At 38.2% G+C, this 17,011-nt stretch overlaps 1 protein-coding gene across 4 annotated transcripts in view; it reads right to left on the bottom strand.

The window, feature by feature from the left end:
• CPEB4 (cytoplasmic polyadenylation element binding protein 4) overlaps positions 1 to 16,808 on the bottom strand; it is a 72,026-nt gene extending 55,218 nt beyond the window's left edge. For all 4 annotated transcript variants that reach the window (XM_011947811.1, XM_011947812.1, XM_011947813.1 and 1 more), the window contains exon 1: positions 14,239 to 16,808. In XM_011947811.1, the coding sequence (XP_011803201.1) occupies positions 14,239 to 15,363 (1,125 nt within the window). In that variant the 5' untranslated portion in view covers positions 15,364 to 16,808. The remainder of the gene's footprint in view (positions 1 to 14,238) is intronic.
• Between the last annotated feature and the right edge of the window lie 203 nt (positions 16,809 to 17,011).

The raw sequence follows: 17,011 nt of genomic DNA, 5'->3' as shown, positions 1-17,011 counted from the left end.
GTTCCTCTTCTCCATGTCTGCTAGGCCTGAGCAAGGTACAGAGTCAGCAGGCACCCTAATGCACAACTTTTTTTATTATTATTATTATTATTATTTTAGAGACAGGGTCTCACTCTTTCGCCCAAGCTGGAGTGCAGTGGCACAATCACAGCTCACCACAGCATCAAACTCCTGGGCTCCAGTGATCCTCTGGCCTCAGCCTCCCAAGTAGCTGGCACGACAGGCATGAGCTACTGCACCCAGCCTATTATTCCTATTTTAATAATAAAAACTGAGACTAAAGAAAACTCACACAATTTACTACACAGATTGGTTACTGCATTGTTTAGTGGCACAGTCGGGATTCAAACCCAAGTCTTACTATAAACCAAGTGATCCTTCCTTGGGTAGGGTAATGATCATGGCAGTCAAAGAACCACACTAATTAAGACATACATTTGAATAAAGGAGGCACTCTAAGGGTTCTGAGGGTATGAACATGCTGGCTAGTGCCTGGCAAACAGTAGGCACTCAAATGTTACTTACATTTTACTTGTACAAATGTTACCTTTCATATTTTACCTATACAAATGATATATATCAGAGGTACTAAAACCGTAAGAAGAGAAAGAGAAACCTTATCTTCCCTCTCCCCACTGAGATGACAGAGTGGCACACAAATTAGAAATCTATCATAAATGCATCTCTGGGTTATCTATTAACCACAGGAGTACTTGTGGTAGTGGTATTACTGGTAACAGTAATAATAGGATTGCTATCAGCAGCTAACATTATAGGTTACATTCATAAGCTCATTTATTCCTTACAAAACCCTGATACAATTAGGTATGTTCAGTTATTATCCCACTTCACAGATGAAGAAACTGAAGCTTCGAGTAATTAAATAATTCCATCAATGTCAGGTAAGTGGAAGCAGAATGTGCACCCAGGCCTTCTGACTCTAAAACATGTGAGCTTAGTAATCATGAAGGAAAATATAAGATCACCAATGATTTTCAAAGCTAAGCAAAGCAAATTTTATCACAATGCTTAAACCTTATCTTATTTTGTAGTCTTAATTATTATATTTAATATACTGAGTTGAATGTCAGTAACTGGTTAGTTCCAGTTTCTATCATCCCTACTTCACAGGACAATTTCTAAAAGAAAAGCCTTATGATACCACTATGAAAATCAAAGTTGATAAAAATAAACTTCTGACAAAACAAAATGAATGTTTCAGAGAGGACCCTTGTTTTTAGTATACACCTGAATAATACCGCCTGCCAGGGCAAAATGGGAAGACCTACATCAGTATATAGCTAATGACAACACTTTTCATAACATTCCAGAAGCTGCCACAAGCAGCACGTGAACCTGCTGGTCTGTCCTATCAGGAAAAACAACTAAATTGTAATTATACCACAGACCAAAATAATCATTTGTGGCCTTTTTTTTTTTTTTTTTAACATCCAGATGGTTGATCTAAGCCAGCGTTTCTCATACTTGAGAGTACGTCAGAATCACCTGGAGGTCTTGTTAAAATACAGATTACTGGGTCCATCCCCACAGTCTCATTCAGCATGGGTCGGGTTCAAGGATTCGCATTTCTGACAAGTTTCCAAGTGACACCAGGGATTACTCTTTGAGAACCACTGAGTTAAGCAAATCCATTCAACAGGTTAACTTCATTAGATCCTTAGGGGTGTGCTTTATAGCTTATATCCTAGTTGGCCAGCTATGATGTAGTCCAGTTTAAATATTCTACAGGAACTATTTTAAGATCTCCTTATGAAGAGAAGGGCTTTGCTCTCAAAACCTGAAATAGCTCTGTCTTTCAAGTTCTCAGGTCCATACCTTTGGAAAGATTAAAAAAAGTTCAATTTCACCAAAACAAAATTCCTTGAGAAAAAGCATCAAGAGGTGAGTGGCTCACCATTAAGAACAAACAAAATACAAATTCGGTGCTTGAATTTTCACAATAATGGGGTATCTGGCATTCATATACCCCATATCTTAAGAATATAGCCTTTTTATTTTTCATTCAGCGACATGGAATACATGCCCTTCAGGTATTTACTACTGACGCGTCTTCTCTCTCTAACAACTGGTCAAATGCCCTATAAGCCAAGATAAACAGTCTAAACAAAGGATATGCTAATTACTCATTCCTTCAGATTCAAACTATTTATCAAGTCACATCATCAGAAAATACATAGTATACACTGGTCCCTTTTGACTTGCTTTTATAGAACTATGGCTTAACAGCATGATCTCAGATTTTAATAAGCAGAAAATATTAGTAACTGCCATTTGTTAAACATCTATGAATTTTCTTGTAAAATTTGTCAGCAACGGAAAAATTCATTGTCTGTCAATGCCCCATGATTAGAAACCTGCAAGGCAAATTTCTCTCAAAACTATTTCACTCTTGTTTAAAAGTATGCTTATTTTCATTAGAGAATGAGATTTACATCACCCATCATGTTACATTTTTCTCTTGGATGCTGGGATGTTCACAGTTAGGTTATGTGCTCAGAGGCAATAACTGTACTGAGCTTAAATGTTCTCATCTAAATATAACCCATGCTACCCACCACCACCACCCTATTATTGCTTCTTTTTATACTTGAGCTAGTATGTTCTGGCATTACTAGACTGAGTCTAAAACACAAAATGTAATTAACTGAATGTAACCACATTATTAAGAACCGAAGCCAAAATTCAGCTATCCCTTGACTCATTCTATTTCTATAAAAACATCTATTACTGTGATCATCACTTCTCAGACTGCTACATATCTGTACCAGGCTATGGAAGTTTCTCTTTCTGGCTTAAACTTTCCCTGGTAAAGAAGGGAGGGAAAATATTTTGGTTTGAACGGAAAGTGTACGCCAGTGTGTCAGCTGCCAAAATAAATAGAAATTTTGAGATGCCAGTAGAGCCCATAATTAATCAAAGGTAACTATGGGAGTTTCAATTCAAGATTTGCCAAAATGTAAATATTCCTCTTGAATTAAATAATATGTAAATTCACAGATTATCAAGAGTGGACTATCCAGTCAACTTTCAAGTTTCCACTTCCAAATGACCCTCACATCCCTACACAGGCAGCAAATCCCTTTTCCCTTATGTCTCCCTAGCATTCTGACATCCCACAAGATAGTGATAAGCTCTGTATAACAGAGCTTATCGCTATCACCATGCACCATGAGCTTCACTCATTTTCATATCCACAGCTTGCAGCATGCCATAAACCCATCGCCACCGACATAGAAAGCGGCTACCATGTTCCTCCTAGCTCTGTGTTGTGCATCTTACATGAATTACATAACATTTACATATATTCGTTCCTCACAACCATCATGTGAAGTCAGTACTGTCATTTATTATCTCCATTGTAGGCAAATGAAGCTAGGAGAAGTTAACTAATTGCCCTACAAAGTCACACAGTAAGTGGTAGAGTCTGACTTCAGAGCAGATGCTCAGGAAAAGTGGTTTAAGTGAAGTTTTGTTTGGGCCTAGAATTTTTGCTCTATTGTTACCTGCAAGGTATGAAATCCTTCACTATATATACGTGGCCTGAATGAAGACAACGAGCATCAGAGATTAAAGTTAAAGCAGTAATTATCTGAAGCAGGAGGGACCACATTTAACAGCATCTCATATTTCTTAGCAAGTTCCCTCTTCAATCAGTACTTTTTCATGATGACTCCTGTAATGAACGTAGAGTCTAACAGATCTTAAGTTACCACATGTTCCCTAATAGAATTATAATCTATAACTAAATGAATGAATGTCTTCAGTGTATTACCTTGGATCAACAGCTCCATTTGGTTGCCATGTGAATTGACAAATAAGCTCTCTCCAGAAAGCCTCTGAGAACATTTTTTATTGCACCTTCACTAAATAAATCACATTCATTTTGAGCATTATAAATCCTTAAAATGATAAACATTTCTTGTCATCACTTATTTGTATTAAAAAACCAAATGACCATTCTAGGCTTGATTAGTCAGTTCCTGAATCAATAGATCTTTTCTTCTTCTTGACAATTTGTTCATACTAATCTTGCCTAGCAGAGAAATAATTAAAATCTATCACAAGCTTTGATACTTGTGATACTAAGTATCAAACATACTAAGCAAGTGATCTTGATGCAGCAATATCATTGAACCTTAATTTCATCAGCAAAATGAGGATAATAGCACCTCCCTTATAAAACTGTGGTGAAAAGCCAATGAGATAAGGTATATGGGCAGCAGGAGCACAAGGCATGGCAGTTGGTGAACTCATTCAATAAACATTTCTCTGCCCCTTCTCTCTATGGTGCAATGAAAAAAGCATGAAACTCATATTTTAAATTAGATATCAGTTGTATCCGAATAAGTCAGCCATTCTGTGCTATTTTCTATAACCTGTTTTCATAGAGATAATCAAAATAAGTTCAAACCTATGACCCCAAAACTATCAGTATAAGACTTCTCTCTAATAAGCTATTCAGGGCAAGAAGTCATTAGTTCAAGGAAAGCAGGCAAGCAGGTAAACAATACTAACACTCAGCCTTGAGGAATGAAGTCATTTGACCTCGACTGGCTGTTAGAGTTCCTCTTCTCCATGTCTGCTAGGCCTGAGCAAGGTACAGAGTCAGCAGGCACCCTAATGCACAACTTTTTTTATTATTATTATTATTATTATTTGAGACAGAGTTTTGCTGTTGTTGTCAAGGCTGGAGTGCAGTGGCGCAATCTCAGCTCACCGCAACCTCTGTCTCCCGGGTTCAAGTGATTCTTCTGCCTCAGCCTCCTGAGTAGCTGGAACTACAGGCGCCCGCCACCACACCAGGCTAATTTTGTATTTTTAGTAGAGACGGGGTTTCTCCATTTTGGTCAGGCTGGTCTCTTAACTCTCGACCTCAGGTGATCCGCCCACCTTGGCCTCTTGAAGTGCTGGGATGACAGGCGTGAGCCACACCTGGCCAATGCACAATCTGTATTCCTAAACTGAAGCTTATGTCTTGTAACCCTCGGCATCTCTTCTCTTTTGTGAGCCTTGACAGTGATCTCAAAAAGCAGCCTGTGCCCAGCCTCCACATTTCCAGACTCTCACAACGCCTTCCCCCCCCAACCCCCATCCATAGTTCTCCAGAATCTCCTGGGCAGAAGGCACTCCCCAACACTCAGGCACAAAGAGGATGTCACCGGCCAGTACACTTCAGGAGCAGAAGGATCACGTTTGCCATAGTTAAGTATCCTCAGCCCATGGCCCTTTAAAAGCATCAAACATTTGTGCACTGAAAGCAAACAAGAAATTTAAAAAGTTGACTCAGTCTAAAAGTCTACAAGGGACCCCAAACCTCTACATTCCTCTTAAAAAACAGAAAAACAAAAAAGACAACAACCATAAAAGGTCAGTCCTGTCCTGTTCTCTCTCTCATCTTTCCTTTCAGAGGTCTTACCCACGAGTCCACAGAAGTGTGCACCTAGAGAAAGGGTAAGATGAAGGGAGGAAAACGGTATACTCTCCTCCCAAATTTCGAATCACCAGCTGGTATTTGGGTGCTTTAACTGGATCTCTTATTTTTCTATGTTACAGAAGGAGGAGATGAAGCCAATAGTGGTCCACCACTGTTGGCAGCAGGTTGAGCAGTGAAACAGGCTGAGCAGGTACAACAGAAACGTGGGCCTTGCTTCATTTTCTCACTACCCTTCTTTAAAAAAACAACTTGAAAAAATTGTTAATGTCTTCTTTTAAAGACTCCTTCTAGAGACATATACTAAATCATTTACAGATGAAATAATATATGAGGCAACTGCTTCAAAATAATACAAAAGGGGAGAGAGAAGGTTAAGGGTATAGATGAAGCAGGATTGTCCAGAAGCTGATAATTGTTGAAGCCAGGTGACATGTACATGGGAGTTCACTAGACTATTCTGTCTACCATGGAATATGTTTAAATTTTTCCATAATAAAAATTTAAGAAGACATGGGTCAGGGGGTGCTTTACCAACAGAGAAAAAAAGATATCACCAGTTGGTCACTTTCAGCAGTGTTCAAGAAAATCAGTGTGTCATCTAGCCTCAGTCCCACCATTATTTAAGTGTAGTGACTTTAGGAATTGTATTTTATTTTTTTAAAATTAAGTTCAGGCCAGGTGCAGTGGCTCACGCCTATAATCCTAGCACTTCCAGAGGCCAAAGCGAGTGGATCACCTGAGGTCAAGAGTTCGAGACCAGCCTGGCCAACATGGTGAACTAAAAAGTACAAAAATTAGATGGGCCTGGTGGCACATGCCTGTAGTTCCAGCTACTGGAGAGGCTGAGGAACGAGAATTGCTTGAATCTGGGAGGTGGTGGTTGCAGTGAACCAAGATCGCGCTACTGCACTCCAGTCTGAGCGACAGAGTGAAACCTTGTCTCAAAAAATAAAATTAAGTTCAAATTATCACACACCAGTTATACATGGGTTTTCAGATTTTAAGAAATTGTGCTATACTTTGAATAAAACTGTGACTTAATATTTCTGTTTGATGACTTGCTTTCTTAAAACAATAGAATCTTCTAGAAGTCAAACATTAGACATATCTCATTTTATCCTCAAAAATACCAGACAAAAGAAATGAGAAAATAAAGGACCCGGAAGGTGGTGTAGCTTGCCTAGGTCACATAGCTAATGAGCGGCCGAGCCATATCTGGAACCCAGATCTGACTTCCATTAACTAAGATATTTTTCTAATAACATTTTTTCAGAGTATATGAACATTCTGAGTCATGTTCTTATATTGAGTTTTATTGTTTTAAGGTCTCATAGACAATAAAATGGCAGCAACTATTTTACTGACTAGTACTATGATCCTATTGACTAGATGCATTCCTCAAGAATACCTGGAAGAATTATTATTTAAATTTTTACACAGTATTTTTAAATAAATATAGACTTAAAATATATAACACTGAAGAACTAATTATAACTTAGTTTTGGTCTACAAAAAAATGATTGGAATATATCTGATAAATCTTCAGCAAATAGAAATTGCCCAACCAAAATACCTACAATATAAAATGTGCTTGTACAGCTTAGAGCTTTGAACTTGAATAATTCCATTTGTAAACATAAATAAGCACCTATAGATAGCTGATGGAGTTTTTCTTTGACATGTAACGGGACCAGAACTCTGCTATCCAAGTTAAAGTTTGCCTTTTGTGGTACCATTTTGTCATAGAATGTAAATAAGCACATGTTATATATAAATATACAGGTAACTTATACAAGTGTGTATTTATAATTGATAATTACATTTTCCAAATATTTTTCCAAAAAAATTACAAATTTTCTAAAAATGTTAAATTTCCAAATAAAAGCATAAATTTTAAACACATTAATGACTATGTTAATAAAAGTGTTTGGAAATGCCATTTATACAATTTTTTGTTATAGCTAAAATTGAATCTGTTAGTTTGCCTTAAAGATTAAACAACTTATAGATTAAAATGAAATGAAACTATTGGGCTAGCTGATAATTTGTTTATAATGTTTAAGAGAAAAAAATGCATGTTCAGTCTTACTCAAAGATTAGCACAGGTCAAAAATACATTACAAACCATGTTACTGATTTACTTTTTACGACAGTCCTGTGCCTAGTCTATAACATAGTAGGTGCTCCAATAAATGTGTGCTAAATATATTACAATATTTTTTTTAAAAAACTCTTGATTCCAGGATAAAAGCCAAACTATTCTCGATTCAAATCTATGGCACCCTTTCATATCTCTTACTGAAAAATCATAAATTCTCTATTAAAATGTAGTCTCCTCTAATGTATGCAAAAGCAATCACATGTTCTAAAGTTCTTAATAAAACAACTGTAGCCAAAATCTTTCAAAATACTGAAAGAAACAGGCTGTCAATGCTAATCAAAGTTTAAGCTTATATTGAATTAGAAAACTTCTCTTTCTCTTCAAGAAAATCGACAATTCTGCTAAATATTTTATCTGTCTGGGGTTGCATCTATAGCTTATTCAATAAAGCATATACAGCAAGATAAGCATGACTAAAATATTTCACAGCAACACAGCTATATTTGTAACTAATTTCATAACTTTATTCAATATTAGAAAGCCATATTTTAAATTTAAAAAGTTAACCAACCTAATATGGCACATACATAAGGGGCCTAACATTACCCTTCACTGTTAGGTATTATTATATTTTAGAAAAAGTTTTTGTATTTTTTGTAGAGACGGGGTCTGACCATGTTGCCCAGGCCTGGTCTCAAATTCCTGGGCTCAAGTGATCCGCCCGCCTCAGCCTCCCAAAGTGCTAGGATTACAGGTGTGAGCCACCATGCCCCGTCAGGTATTATTTTCTTGATACCGTATTTTCTTCTGGAATTTAAAAGATTTACTCAAGGTCACACTGCTCATTAGAGTTCAGAGACAAATTTTTAAAGCTTTATATAGGCATTTTGCTTATTTTTACAACAGCTTCATATAGTAAATAATTATATTCAAATTCAGAGTCAAACTTAAGTCTGAGTCCACAGCCTATGCTTCACTCTACATTTTTGGGCTCACAAAATTGCCTTTCTCAATAATTATTCACTTTTCACCTTCAGAAATTGATTGAAAAGATAAAGGTGTTGACCTTTATCTTTCTATCTACTAAGTATTTTTTAAAAACTTAAAGGTGGAACTCATTCTGTTTCAGTTAAGATAAAATGTGATGAGAAAAAAATGGATGGGAATCTACAATAAAATCGAATTTTAAAAAATATACTGCTCTAAATTTATCATGGTAAAATGTACTTTTAATTTCTGCAAGGCAGTTTTGAACAATTAAACATAAAATAAAATGAATTTTGTCACAAAAAGTTAAAATGTTCACATTATAGGTTCTCTGCCTTAAAGAGAAACACATTATTCACATTATCTTATGTATAATGAGACCAAAAACTGAGGTACAATACAGCACTGAAAAAATATGACAGTGAATTATCAAGCTTATTTTCCTCCTAGCAAAACAGAGAAAAAGTCGTAAGGAAAATAAACTGAGACTGTCAAATCCAAACCAAGGCATATATTAATTTAAAAACTACGTTCCCCATTTCTTTCTTATGAACACCAACAAGGATGACTTTCAAAAACTTAAACTCATGAAGTAAGTAGCATCTTTCTAGTTGCAATTAGGAACAACCACATTCACTAGGCTTGCAATAAACAGGTTTTTCCTAAAAGGTGCTGGAACAATGTGCTGATCATATGCCATGCTTCTCTGAATATAAAAAAAATAAAAAAACTCTACCCTGGAATTCGTTTTAATTTCATCAGAAAAGCTATCTAACCTAGTTAAACAGACTTCTACAAAGAGGAAGATTTTTCCAATATGTCAATTCTGCTAGATCTAGAACATCCGACCCATAATTTACTGTGAAAAAATTGGTTTCTCCCTTTCTAAGTCGAAGAAAATGTTTCCTATGCAAAGATCCCTCTTGGAAAGATACTGTATTAAGAAACAAGAAAATGTAATGAGGTTGCACATTAGACAATTTTAATAATCCACCATGACTTTCAGAACTGAAGCACTGCAGCGGTGTTCCGTTTGCAAATATAAGATGCAGTATATAAGTTTGAGGATCTATACACTTGTTTCCCTATCAAACAAGTTTTAGGATAGTCTTTGTGACATACAGATTTTGTCTTTTTCCTTCCTACCTGACTTTAGCTAATGAAAGTGGCAACATAATTGAGCTGCAGTTAAGAGGATGTCAGCACATATACTAAGTAATTCTCCTTTACTTTCCTGTAAGGACAGAAGATCTAGGCACTCCTCCAAATAAATGCTATATTCAAATATAATTACTGGCAGGCGCCCCAATATATTATCTGCTTTGGATGTCAGAATTCCAAGATATGTTTGGTAAGACAGGATTTTTTTTTCCGTTTACAGTAAGGGTCAAATCATGCCTGTAGTCACATGAATATGGACCTTCATTCTGAAATTGGGACAATAAAACCAGATGTCACAGGGCTGAGAAACCCTACATACGAAGTGAAATAACATATTTGAAAGCACCTAGCCCAGTGCCTGGTATATAACATGTGCTCAAAATGTAAAACAAAAGCATTGATCTAAATATTATCTAAGTTTAACATTTAAAGTTGATAAACAAGTATACTGAATTATTTTCCCCTTTCAATACTCTATCTACAATCAGCCTTTGATCATCATGTATTACTGTAAAATTTTTCCTCTCATCTTACATGCGTCTGGGAGGCACTCTCCCTTCCGGTCCCACCTGCACCCACTATCCCCCTGCCATATTATCATTACGTGAAGAGGCACTGTAGTCTAATGATTAACAGCCAAATCTTGTCTGTGAATAAAAATAATAATTTCTGCTTCATAGGATTGTTGAACGAATTAAATGAATCAATACACGTAAAACATTTAGAACACAGGAGGCATGTTAGGTTTTTTTTTTTTTTTTTTTTTTTTTGAGACGGAGTCTCTGTCCCCCAGGCTAGGAAGCAGTGGCATGATCTCAGCTCACTGCAACCTCTGCCTCCGGGGATCAAGACATTCTGCCTCAGCCTCTGGAGTAGCTGGGATTACAGGCACCCACCACGACGCCCGGCTAACTTTTGTATTTTCAGTAGAGACAGGGTTTCACCATGTTGGCCAACCCGGTTTTGAACTCTTCACCTCAAGTGGTCTGCCCACCTCAGCCTCCCAAAGTGCTGGGATTACAGGCGTGAGCTACCACACCCGGCCACATGTTAGCTATTATTATATACATATTACTTTAGCTGTGTCTAAAAACAGGATTTCGGCCAGGCACAGTGGCTCACACCTGTAGTCTCAGCAGGGCAAGTGGATTGCTTGAGCCCAGGAGTTTGAAACCAGCCTGGACAACATGGTGAAACCCTGTCTCTAAATACAAAAATTAGCTGGACATAGTAGTGTATGCCTATAGTCCTAGCTACTGGGGAAGCTGAGGTGGGAGGATCTCTTGAGCCCAGGGAGGTCAAGGCTGCAGTGAGCTGTGATTATGCCACTGCACTCTAGCCTGAGTGACAAAGCGAGACCCTGTCTCAAAACAACAAACAAACAAAATCAGGATTTGAGGGATGCCCTCTGAATTCATGTAATGAAGCTTTAAGCTAAGCAAAAATAACTTAGAAACACATTTTAATATACAAAATCCTCCAAATAAAATGTCTTCCCCTATCAGTTATTGGGAGGGGGGGATTATGAATTTAAAAAGTTATTAATTTTAATTCATTATATATACCCAAACCTGCAGTAAACAAATGTAAAAATCATTCTGGTTTATTTCAAATTAAAATAAACATTGCCTACTATCGGTTACACTTCAGGTAAATTATTTCCTTTTAATGTAACAATAACGTGCTGGCCTCTGATTGAATACCATTATTATAATGTACTCACATAAGCACTATCCTTTAATGTCTGTGGTAAGTTTCAAGATCTCTCTATCACACCTAAGGAATTCTTTTTATTTTATTTTTTTGTCCCTATGAGAAATATTGCAGAAGAAAGCAATTCTTTTTAATAGTAATTAAATTGAAGTGGTAATATCTATAAAATTTCTTTCCTAAAATTAGTAGTGTTTAAGTTATAAATTATTTATTTTTTTGAGACGGGGGTCTCACTATGTTGCCCAGGTTGGTCCCAAACTCCTGGGCTCATGCAATCCTCCTGCCTCAGCCTCCCAAGTAGCTGGGATTACTTACAGGCATGTGCCTATAAGTTATAAATTTAAATAAGACAAATTTAACCAAGTTACTTATACCAATTTAAAATGATACTTTTTCTCAAAAATAACTAATTCACATGAATTATTGGTTTTTAAAAAGCAAAAAGAACAGCATTCATTTAAGTAAGAATCACAGTAGTCAGTTTACTTACTTTAGACTTTTTCAAAACCCAATTAGGAGTTTCTTGTCATATTTTTTTCAAACCACTTATTTCGCTTGTGACTTTCAGATCACCCCACTGCTAGCTCTCTCTCCTCAAATATGTGTGCGTGCTCTCTCTCTCTCTCTCTCTCTCTCTCTCTCTCACACACACACACACACACACACACACACACACACAGAGCTACAAATGGTGGGGATGGGGAGCAGAATTAACCATTTATTTTTGAATCTTACCATATTTGAAATTCAGGTACACTGACCCATCCTTTTCCCATAATCAACATAAAAGACAGCAATTCTAAGGGAAGAATTAGTTTCTAACAATATATTTAGTATCAATCTTAGTCTATTATTTCATAAATCAACTTAATCTCCAAAGAAACTGTTCAAAAAGATTTCACACATAACACACACTCTATTAGCCCAACGGCAAAAAATATTAATGTGCATATATGTATATTTTATTTATTGTCTGAACTTTTCATTTTTCCTAAAGCAATCTTTATCAAAAGTCAGTAAGCTGAGAATGGGAACCAAACCGTGAGGCCACATAAATTCATTGTGCCAGCATATGGCAGCAAAATAAGAAAAAAAGGTGTATTTTTTTCTTATTTTGATTTTGAGCCAAATCTTAATCCAGTTAAAATGTATTGAATGTTAACTTACATTTTTTAAAATTAGCAAATATAAGAATAATTCATAAAACTCATCTTTGCATTAAATTTTCTTTAAATTGATGTTCAAAGGAATATCAAAGGCAACTTTTTAAAAACGGACTTCATGGGACTGTCAATGTCTTAAACAGCCTTTTTACCTGACCACTAAAGCACAGTAATTGATCTTTGGTTTTAACAACTGAAACCCTTTAAAGCAAATGCCAACAGCTTTTTGATAGGAAAAAAAAATCATTTTTAAAAGTCAAAAACTAAATATACCCACATATTTTAAGATGCACTGCACCTGAATCCTCAGGGAAGGAATGACATAGGGTTCTCTTAGCAAACTTCCCCTCTCTCTCAGCCAATTACTAATTAAAACAAATAATTCTGCTAGGGCTAACATCATATTTGGGAACAGTGCAATAATTCTGTAATCTGTTTCAGCCTTTGCAGAAATATTTCTAAAGTAACCCTCTAGCTATAGCACATGTGTATGTGCACACATGTATGTATACATATTTTCAATCCTTGTCTTTTTTTTTAACTTAGAATTTGTACTCTGACCAGCTGTGTACCCTTGGCTAAGTTATTATATATTTCTCATATTCAATTTCTGCATCCGTAAAATCGGGATAATAACAGAATTCACCCTGTGAGGTTGCTGGGAAAACTAGATTCAATGCTAGATTCTTACCCCTTATAAATTTCCTAAACACATACAGTCATACCCTCAAAGTATACACATTTAGTGGCGCATCTGATGTTCAACCACCTATGAAATTCCCTTTATCTTGTTCATATCAACCTAACTTGCTGCTCATTAATTCAAAAACATCAATGACTCTTGCCAGAATAAAGATATTCTGGTAGCAAGAAAGACAAATGATCTTTGCCTGGATCTATTTTTAGGAATGGTTTAATTATCTATACCTCCAATGTTAACATTGGAAAATAAGCAAATGGGTGAAAGGCATAAAGAGTCACTCTGAGATGAACAGTTTCACAGTGTTCAAAAATAAATGGGGATGAAGAAAACATTTAGATCATTTCTCTCACTAGATAGTCCTTACTCATGCAAGGTAGGCCAAAATTTGAAGAGGTTTAAGAGGAATTGGCAAATCCATCAATTCAGGCTGTTCAGACCTACAAGGTTCAGAGAGTTTCCAGTTTTAAAATGCAACCAACCAGAGAGAAAACTGTAATTCAATAGCTGGTTGTCCGTGAGTCACTACCTTACAGTGTCAAAAGAAATTTGTTTAGTTATATAGTTACTTCAGAGAACATTCATTAGTTTCTGCAATGAAATACATTTATATCTATATATTATTTATTCTCATCTAAATAAGTAGGGAAAAAAACTGACCCTGATTCTCATGTCAGGCAAGAAAGGTATTAGAGTTAATAATTATTACATCACCAGCTACTAGGTATTCATAATTATCTATGACAAGATTAAGGCTACAATTTAGAAAACTGCCAAAGAAACAGCTGAATATTTTGTTCCAATTACACTCCTGTTAAAATAAAGTCTGGTTATTGAATCATTTTCAATCTAAGAAAAGCTCTGATGTGAATACGGGCACTTCAAACTCTAGTTACACAGATATCACACCATGCTATTTCCTTATTCATCCTAATCTATTAATGGAACATAATCTTACCGGAAAAGGAAAAATGTTGTCAGCCCTGTTCAAGCTATCTTCCATCCAGGATTTAGGTGCAAAGGCAGAGCTGGGGCGAGCATACTTCTGGAGCTGAATATGATTGCTTGCAAAATTTTTCTTCAAAGGCGAGATGGAGTTCAGGGGAGTTATTCCACCATTCAGCCCTCTGCGGTGATCTCGGCCTTGGGAACCTCCCCAGCCACCATATCCACCACCGCCCGGGCTCCAGGAAGAAGAGGGTGTTGGTGATGGACTCTGGTAGCTGCTCCATGGAGAGGGGGGTTTGTTAAGATTATTCGCCAAATGAGGCAGCTGGTTAAAAGCAGCATTTCTATGTGTGAAGGGTGGGGGATGGGGACTGGCAGGAGACCTCCTTTGCTGCTGATGCTGGCTGTGATGATGCTGGAAATGAGGGTGATGTGGGTGGTGCTGTGAGAGAGGCCCGATCTGAGGAGAGAAGCTGCCTCCAAAGCCAGGGCTGACATGATGGGGAAAATTTTGAAACAACAGAGCACCGTTATTAGCCGAAGCAGCAGGGACCCCTCCCTGGTGAAAGAAACTTGCATCTTCATTGATTATTGTAGAGGAGGAAGGCGCTATCGCTGCTGACCAGTTACTGAAACCAGTAAGAGACGATGCACTAGATGTCAAGGGTTGGGTTGAAGTACCCAGCCCAGTGGCTTCTTGATAGTCAAACCCTGTCAACACTGGAGATTCGATTCTTATTTTCTCCTTCCCATTGCCATTTTCCGAAGAATTGTCCCCTTGATTTTCTTCTGATTTTGCCTTCTCTGTTTCAGGCAGTATTCCAGCTTCCTGACCTGGACTTGGGGAAAGCTGCTGCTTTTCTAAAGGGTCTTGCTGTTCCTGTTGCTGACTTTTTGCTTTTTCTGACCCCAAGATCTCATCCTGAATGTTATGGGTAGCTGGAGCAGGAAAAAGCCAAGCTGACCCAGCACTGCTGCCATTGGCAGCTGTGTTATTATTTATAAAAGCAGCAGGGCTGGGGGTGGCATTTTGGTGATGGTGTGGAGGCTGCAGATGTGGATGGAATCTGACTGGAAAAGCAGATTTATTCCCAGTATTGCTTTGCACTAGCACTCCAAACCCGTAATCCCCCATTTATTATTTTTAGGAGCAGAATCCCACAATAAAAAATGACAACCTGATGCCTCACGCCTTTTTTTCCTCTACCCAAAATTTAAGTTGTTTGCTTGCCTGCTTGAAATGTCTTATTTATAGCTAGCTCAAGGATCGCAGCTTATCACCTTAAATTGTTCTGATTTGGAATTCTGGTCTCTGACAGAAAAAAACAACTCTTAAAAAAAATCTCTTAAAACATTGACATGGATCCAATTGGGCTTATTTTTAGGAGGGAATAAAAATGAAGAGGGTAAAAATCAAGTCTTTGGTTAGTAAAATAGGCGCTTTCTTTTTCCAAAGGAAAATGTACATGAATGACAAAAACAGAGCTTCTCAAGCATCTATGGATGTAGAAGAATAAGCCTTGCGCGGAGTAAAAATATAGATATATATAATTTAACAATCACATATGGTTTTCCTCAGCAGTTTAGATTCACTCACATAAAAATTAGAATAGGGCTAAGAGGGGAATACGTTCTTTTCTTGGCAGCTTGGTTAAAAAAAATCAGGAATAATTTAAGAACATTATATATTATATATTTATATATATAGATTATATTAGGTTATCTGGGGTGGGAAGTGAATTCCTGGTTTCGGGAGAGGAAATCAGCATTGACTAATGGAAAGATGATTGCAGGGAGGTTTCTGCTGTTCCTGGTCCTGTTTTCTGCTCTTTCGCAGGGTGCAGTTTTGGCCTCTGGGGCTGTTCCTGAGGCTCCGGGTGCAGATCTTGCTGCGGTCGCTGTTCCTGGGCTCCCCGCGGCTTCCTCTCCCCCATGAAAGGGGTTGGAAACACCCGTTTCTCCCTCTTGTGGGGGTCGCGATCAGGAGAGGTTAGCGAGACTCGACGAGGGTGAGCGGGCGGCCCGGGGGTGCGGGGACCGAGGGGGCGACCTGGAAGGTCCTGCGGTTTCTGCCTCTTCCCCTCTCTGCGGCTCCGGGGTTTTTTTCCCTCATGGGACCCGGGGCGGTTTGTTCAGTTCCCTCAGTTCGATTCTCCGCAGAGAGGGAAAAAAGAGGAAAAAAAGGAAAAACCCACTACCGTAGCTATTTTAAAGGAGAAGGGCCTCCCCCCTCGGCTTTCTCTCTCTTTCTCCCAGAATTTTTTTTAAAACTATAATTTAGAAGGCTTTTGTTTCTCCTCACGGTTGCTGGGCCGTCGCCGCCGTCGCCGCTTTACCCTGGTCCCGCAGTCCCCGCTGTCGTTGTTGAGGACTCCCCCTGGTTCTTCTTTTTCTTTCCTTCTTCCTTCTCTTCCTCCTCTGCTGCCGCCGCTGCTGCTACCGCTGCCGCCGCCGCCACCGCCTCCCGGTGCCCGGGTCCCGCAGCCGCGGCTGAGTCCTTCTCCTCAGGACCGAGCCGAGTGAAATGACAACCAGCTGGAAAGACCCAGAGACACTTCCGGTTCGAAGAGAGAGGGGTGGGGTAGCGCGCATACCCCACCTACCTGCCGGAAGACCAATCATCTGTTAGAACTCAGACTAGACCACGCCCCCTCGCTTCAGAGCTACTCCCAGGAAGGTCGAAAAGTTACCTCCAGAGACGCCTCTTCCGTCTGCGCCTCGCCCAGTGAGGCCGGGCTCCTGGAACCCGCTCTCCCCACCCAGAGTGAGCGCAGCAGGTCGCC

Source organism: Colobus angolensis, unplaced genomic scaffold (genome assembly GCF_000951035.1).
Source record: "Colobus angolensis palliatus isolate OR3802 unplaced genomic scaffold, Cang.pa_1.0 Scaffold27, whole genome shotgun sequence".
In the NCBI taxonomy this organism is placed as follows: domain Eukaryota; kingdom Metazoa; phylum Chordata; class Mammalia; order Primates; family Cercopithecidae; genus Colobus; species Colobus angolensis.
The sequence above is the reverse complement of the archived record's forward strand: the minus strand, read 5'-3'. Positions and strand labels throughout refer to the sequence as shown.